The following is a 6,864-nucleotide window of genomic DNA, read 5'->3' on the forward strand; positions in this document are numbered from 1 at the left end:
TGCAGCAGCAGCAGCAGCAGCAGCAGCAGCAGCAGCAGCAGCAGCAGCAGCAGCAGCAGCAGCAGCAGCAGCAGCAGCAGGCCTTCGCTGCTTGCCCTGAGGTACATGGCTTCGACTCTTCTGTACCAATTCAAAAAGGCATTTATTTCTTCGGGCGGGCCCTCAGCCGGCTCGTCGTGCCCTATGGCAGCTGCAGCAAAGCAGCAGCAGCAGCAGCAGCAGCAGCAGCAGCAAACCAGAAGCAGCAGCAGCAGCAAAGCAGCAGCAGCAACAGCAGCACAAGTATGTGCGCGAACTCGCAACGAAACAGGGGCCCCAAGCAGCTGCTGCAGCTGTACCCAAAGAAGCAACTAAGACTTGGGGGCCCCCAAGGGGCCCCCGGGGACCTCCTGGGGGCCCCAGGGGGCCCCTGGGGGCCCCCCCAGGACCAGTAGGGTGCCCCAGAGGGCCCCATGGGGCCCCCAGGGGGCCCCCCGGGGGCCTCCGGGGGGCCCCCTGGGGGCCCCCCGGGGGCCCCAGGAAATGTCGAAGACTTACCGTTCTCCAGGCTGTCCATGCGCAGCAGCACCCTGCCCAGTTCGACTTAGTCTCTGCTGCAGCAGCAGCAGCAGCAGCAGCAGCAGCAGCAGCAGCAGAAGCAGCAGCAGCAGATGCGACACTGGGGAATCAAGGGCGAGGCGTTCCTAGTGCTGCTGCTTGCACAGGCCTTCACCCGCTCAGCTCTTCGAGCCCAGCCCCCACCCCACAGCAGCAGCAGCAGCAGCAGCAGCAGCAGCAGCAGCAGCAGCAGCAGCAGCAGCAGATCACCTGGGTGTTCGCGCGGGGAGAAGGGAGGCGTGGAGGCCTCGCTAGCTGCGCCTTCTTCTCCCGAAGGAGACAAAAAGGCAGCAGCAAGTTCTTGCTGCTGCTGCTCTCCGAGGGCACTGGAGAGGGGCCCCCTGCGGCTGCTGTCGCGTACCCGGGGGGCCCCCCTGGCATAAATGCGGCTGAGAGACATAACTGCGTATTCTAAGGAGCTGCCAACTCCGACAGTAGTGAAAACCACCAGCAGCAAAGTTGTGGCCACCACCAGGTCCTGCAGCAGCAGCAGCAGCAGCAGCAGCAGCAGCAGCAGGGCTCACGCGCTGTCGCAGCAGCAGCAGCCGCAGCAGCACCGGCAGCAGTGCCAGCGGTGGCAGCAGCAGCAGCACCGGCACCAGCGCCACTGAAGCCAGCAGCAGCAGCAGCAAAGCCACCACTGCCAGGCGCAGCAGCAGCAGCACAAGCCACCACCAACACCAGCAGCAGCAGCAGCAGCAGCAGCAGCAGCAGCAGCAGCAGCATCAGCCCCGCACCCCCATCATCACCATCAGCACCCCCACCCCCTCAGCAGCAGCATCCCCATCACCAGCATCCCCATCACCACCATCAGCAGCAGCAGCAGCAGCAGCAGCAGCAGCAGCAGCAGCAGCAGCAGCAGCAGCAGCAGCAGCGAGAGTGGGGAATGAAGTTGGAGGAAAAGGCAAAGGGGGAAAAGGACGGAAAGCAAAAAATAAAAAAGCAAATAAACAAAAGGTGAGAAAGAAAGATAAAAAGAAATGAAGAAATATAAAAAAGATTTAAAAATGTAAAAAAAGAAATAAAAAGATAAAAAGATAAAAGGATATTTAAAAAATAAAAAGAGACAAAAAGGGACAATTAAAGAAGGAGACAAAGAATAAAAAATAATAAAAATAAAAATAAAATAAAAATAAAATAAAAATAATAAAGAAATAGAAAACATAAGAGCGGAAAAAAGAATCAAAAGGAGACAAAACAAAAACAACAAAGGCAAATAAAATGAAATAAAAAGCAAAACAAAATAAAACAAAACAAACAAAACAAACAAATAAAACGAAATAAAATAAAAAGCAAACAAATAAATAAATAAAAAACAAACAAAAGAAAAAAATAAAACAAAAGAAAAAAATAAACTAAAAAGCAAACAAAAGAGATAAAATAAGTAAACAACACACAAAGAAATAAACAAAATAAAACGAACAAACACATAAATAAAACAAATAAATAAATAAAATAAACAAACGAAGAAATAAATAAAACAAAATAAATAAAATAAAATAAAACAAAAAAGAAATAAAAAAGAAACCCACTTGTTGGCTAAAAGGGAAAAAGGAAAAACAAAAGCAGCTCTCGCCAAAGAAGTAAAAACAAAACAAATAAATAAAACAAACAAATAAATAAAATAAACAAATAAATAAAATAAAACAATAAATAAAATAAATAAAATAAAATAAATAAATAAATAAAATAAAAACTAACTTGTTGGCCAAGAGGGAAAAAGGAAAAGCAAAAGCAGCTCTTGCCAAAGAAGTAAAAACGAAAGAAATAAATAAATAAAACAAATAAATAAATAAACAAATAAATAAAATAAACAAACAAATAAATAAAACAAATAAATAAATAAAATAAATAAATAAATAAAATAAAAAACTAACTTGTTGGCCAAAAGAGAAAAAGGAAAGACAAAAGCAGCTCTCGCCAAAGAAGTAAAAACAAATGAAAGGAATAAATAAAATAAAACAAACAAATAAATAAAATAAACAAATAAATAAAACAAACAAATAAATAAATAAACAAAATAAATAAAATAAAATAAAACAAATAAATAAATAAAATAAAAACTAACTTGTTGGCCAAAAGAGAAAAAGGAAAGACAAAAGCAGCTCTTGCCAAAGAAGTAAAAACAAATCCGAAAAACGCAAAAGACAAACTCCAGGAACGCTGGCCTGTACGTACACCCCGCACCCATGAACTGCTGCTGCTGCTGCTGCTGCTGCTGTGCTGCTGCTGCTGCTGCTGCTGTGCTGCTGCTCCTGCTGGTGTGCTGCTGCTATTGCTGCTGCTGCTGTGCTGCTGCTGCTGCTGCTGTGCTGCTGCTGCTGCTGCTGGGAATTTAGAGAGACAAGGAGAGGGTGAGGGGAGATTAAAGGAGGAGACAAAAGGAGGTAAAAAAAGATAAAATGAAACAAAGAGAAACAAAAAGGAGACCAAAAAGAATCAAAAAAAGACAAAAGAGAGACAAAAAAAAGGAGAAGACAACGAGACAAAACAGACACAAAAAGGAGACAAAAAAGAGACAAAAAGGAGACAAAAAAGAGACAAAAAAGAAACAAAAAGGGACGAAAAAGAGACAAAAAAGAGACACATAATCCCGCAAAAAGAGCGCAAAAAGAGCCCCAAAGGAGCCCAAAAAGCGCCGAAAAAAGCCAAAAAAAGTCAAAAAAAAGCGAAACAAAAAGGAAACAAAAAGGAACCAAAAAGGAAACAAAAAGGAGACAAAAAGTAGCCAAAAAAGAGCCAAAAAGGAGCGAAAAAGAGCCAAAAAGGAGCGAAAAAGGGCGAAAAAGAGAAGTCGGACCGAATCCGAGGACCGCGACGACCCCCAAGTAGGCGAAGGCGCACTTGTCGCAGAGCAAGGCGATGGTCTGGACGAAGAGGCGAATGGAGAGGCGCGACTGCAGCGACAAGTTGTGGCTGCAGCAGCAGCACCAGCAGCAGCAGCAGCAGCAGCAGCAGCAGCAGCAGCAGCAGCAGCAGCAGCAGCGGCGGGTGGGGCCAGCGGCAGGCGCGACAGGAAGGCTTCAAACAGATTCGGAAAGAATTCAAAAAGAATTCAAAAAGAATTGAAAAGGAATTCAAAAAGAATTCAAAAAGAATTAAAAAAGGAGAAGACGGAAATAAAGAAATGAAGAATTAAGTGGCAATTAAAAAACAATAAAAAAGCAATTAAAAAGCAATTAAAAAGCAATTAAAAAGGAATTAAAAGGGAATTAAAAAGAAATTAAAAGGGAATTGTAAGGGAATTAAAAAAGAATTAAAATGGAATTAAAAAGGATTTAAAATGGAATTAAAAAAGAAATAAAATGGAATTAAAAGGAGAAAAAAAGGAAAAGATTTACGTGTTGAAATGGCACAACATGGCCCCGCATGCAAAGAGCGTAACTAGAAAATGTAGAAGATAAAACGGCGAAAAAGAAGCATCAGAAGGTCGGGAAAAAGAGAAAAAGAAGAATAAAAAGAAATAAATAATAAAAAGAAATCAAAAATGAATTAAAAGAAGAAAAAATGAGAAAAAAAGACGAAAAAAGAAGAGATTTACGTGTTGAAATGGCACAACATGGCCCCGCATGCAAAGAAGATAAAAAGGCGAAAAAGAGACATCAGAAGGTCGGAAAAAAAGGGAAAAAGAAGAAAAAAAAGAAATAAATAAATAAAAATGAATTAAAAGTGATTTAAAAATGAATTAAAAGGAGAAAAAAGGAGAAAAAAAGACGAAAAAAGAAAAGATTTACGTGTTGAAATGGCACAACATGGCCCTGCATGCTAGAAAATGTAGAAAACGGCGAAAAAGAGGCATCAGAAGGTCGGAAAAAAGGGAAAAAGAAGAATAAAAAGAAATAAATAATTAAAAGTGATTTAAAAATGATTTAAAAATGATTTAAAAGGAGAAAAAAGGAGAAAAAAAGACGAAAAAAGAAAAGATTTACGTGTTGAAATGGCACAACATGGCCCCGCATGCAAAGAGCGAAACGACTCCGCTGAGGGCCAAAACTTCGGCAGCCCCGAAAGCCATATAAGCCGTCAGCAGCGTAACAGCAACTTCGTACTGCGGCAGCCTGCAGCAGCAGCAGCAGCAGCAGCAGCAGCAGCAGCAGCAGCAGCAGCAGCAGCAGGGGGGGGGGGCAGCGGGTGGGGGAGGCGGGCAGGCAGCACGCGCTGCTGCAGCAGCGGCAGCAGATAATGCAGCAGCAAGAGCGACAGAAGCAGCAGACGCAGCAGCAAAGGCAGAAGCAAAAACAGCAGCAGCAGCAGCAGCAGCAGCAGCAGCAGCGGGAGGGCTGTTGCTTCTTCCCGCTGCCTGCTGCTGTGAGCAGCAGCAGCATTCGGTGCCCCTAGGAAGCACCAAGCCTCCCTGCTAGAGCTAGCTAGCTAGCCAGTTAGCTAGCTAGCCAGTTAGCTAGCTAGCCAGGTAACTAGCTAGCTAGCCAGCCAGTTAGCTAGCTAAAAGGTAGCTAGCTAGCTAGCTAACTGACTAGCTAGCTAATTGGCTAGCTAGCTAATTGGCTAGCTAGCTAATTGGCTAGCTAGCTAGCTAGCGCTGCCACTGCTGCTGCTGCCACTGCTGCTGCTGCCACTGCCACTGCTGCTGCTGCTGCTGCTGCTGCTGCTGCTGCTGCTGCTGCCTCACTTTCTGAGTTTGGAGTGTTTGAAACTCCAGCAGCAAAGGGCCCCCACAGACACTCCGAAGAAAAGACTTCCGGCGAGGACCAGCAGAAAGTCAAACACGATCTGTACGTACACCCCAGAGCAGCAGCAGCACAACACGCCAACTCACTCCGCTGCTGCTGCTGCTGCTGCTGCTGCTGCTGCTGCTGCAGTTGGGGTTCCCGCTGCTGCTGTTTCTGCCGTCCCTGTTTGCGCTTCTGCCTGCGCAGCTCTTTCTGCAGCTCTCGCCGCAGCAGCAGCAGCAGCAGCTGCTGCTGCTGCTGCACCCCCTGCTGCTGCTGCTGCTGCTGCTGCTGCTGCTGCTGCTGCTGCTGCTGCTGCTGCTCACGTCGGAGACTCCGGCGTTAAGGACCACTTCTTTTTGGTCAGTGAAGAAGAACTTGAAGACAGATCTCGTCAAAGCAATTGCAACAGCATCATTTAAAATGCTTTCTCCCATCAAGATGGAGACCAAGCTGCTGTTCACCAGGCTGCTGCTGCTGCTGCTGCTGCTGCTGCTGCTGCTGCGCTGCTGCTCCCCGCACAGCGCCTCCTCCTCCGCTGCTGCTGCTGCTGCTGCTGCTGAGGGGGAGCGCGCTTCTGCTGCTGCAGCAGACACGCCTGGGGGGCCCCCTGCAGCGGCGGCCAATTCGCCGGCCACAGAGCCGCCCTCGAGGGGGCCCCCCGCCTCCCCGCTGCTGCTGCTGCTGCTGCTGCTGCTGCTGCTGCTGCTGCTGCTGCTGCTGGCTGCGTCTGCGAATCCCTGGGCAAGCGAAGTGCGGGGGAGTCTCCTGCTGGCCCGCATCTCCGCAGGGCCTTCACTGCCCCCCGCTGCTGCCGTGGCCCCCGCTGCTGCTGCCGCAGCAGCAGCAGGAGCAGCAGCAGCAGCAGCAGCAGCAGCTCCCTCGCTGGCGTGCCTGGCCCTCCTCTGGTAGGGCCCCACAGTTGCATGCGTTTGTTCCTCCTTGCGCCGGGGGCCCCCGGGGCCCCCGGGGCCCCCGGGGGCCCCTCCTTGGTCGGCGGGTGGTTGCCCGGGGGCCCCCGGGGGCCCCCCGGGGGCCCCCCGGGGCCCCCCGGGGGCCCCCCGGGGCCCCCCGGGGGCCCCCGGGGGCCCCCGAGAACGGGGATTTCGGGGAGTTGGAGCTTTTGGAGAAGACAGGAGAGGCAGCAGACGAGGAGAAGAGGACTTGAGAGAAAATCGGGGAGAATGGAAAAGACTGGCGACAGCGACGGTGTCAGTGGCGGACATGAGGGCCGCGAAGGCCCAGAGAAAGGCCCGGACCTTGTGGGGGGGCCCCCCCAGCCCGAGGGGCCCCAGGTGGCTGTGGACTGCGCTGAGGCCCCCGTAAGTGGCCAGGGTACTAAATAAGGTCCCTAAAATGGCAAACAACAAAATCGGAATGAAGTTCTGCAACAAGTCCAGCTGCCAGATGCTCAGCCCCGCGTCCAGCACTATTGGCGGCAGCAGCACCAGGTAAAAGAACTGCGGGTCAAAAGCCAGTTCCGAGAGGGCCCCGGGGGCCCCCGGGGGCCCCCCGGGGGCCCCGGGGGCCCCTGGGGCCCCCCCGGGGGCCCCCCCGGGGGCCCCCCCCCCGCCCGCGGGGCCCCCCGCGGGGGCCC

General features: G+C 49.9%; 3 protein-coding genes across 3 annotated transcripts; 2 read left to right on the forward strand and 1 right to left on the reverse strand.

Annotated features, from left to right (window-relative positions):
- ENH_00014020 (hypothetical protein) lies at positions 1-1,558 on the forward strand (the record flags this gene model as incomplete). The annotated part of the gene is made up of 3 exons (XM_013579079.1): positions 1-430; positions 705-811; positions 1,014-1,558. Coding segments are annotated over 3 exons (1,082 nt in total), but the record flags the coding sequence as incomplete, so codon positions are not given.
- Positions 1,559-3,459: 1,901 nt separating this feature from the next.
- Positions 3,460-4,958, forward strand: ENH_00014030 (hypothetical protein; the record flags this gene model as incomplete). The annotated part of the gene is made up of 2 exons (XM_013579080.1): positions 3,460-3,588; positions 4,662-4,958. The coding sequence occupies 2 exons, from the start codon at positions 3,460-3,462 to the stop codon at positions 4,956-4,958; spliced, it is 426 nt and encodes a 141-aa protein (XP_013434534.1).
- A 173-nt stretch (positions 4,959-5,131) lies between these two features.
- On the reverse strand, positions 5,132-6,864 carry ENH_00014040 (Na+/H+ exchanger, putative; the record flags this gene model as incomplete). Its single annotated transcript, XM_013579081.1, has 2 exons — positions 5,132-5,230; positions 5,594-6,864. Coding segments are annotated over 2 exons (1,370 nt in total), but the record flags the coding sequence as incomplete, so codon positions are not given.

The sequence above is a fragment of the Eimeria necatrix genome, genomic scaffold (assembly GCF_000499385.1).
Source record: "Eimeria necatrix Houghton genomic scaffold, Enh_scaff1446, whole genome shotgun sequence".
Taxonomy (NCBI): domain Eukaryota; phylum Apicomplexa; class Conoidasida; order Eucoccidiorida; family Eimeriidae; genus Eimeria; species Eimeria necatrix.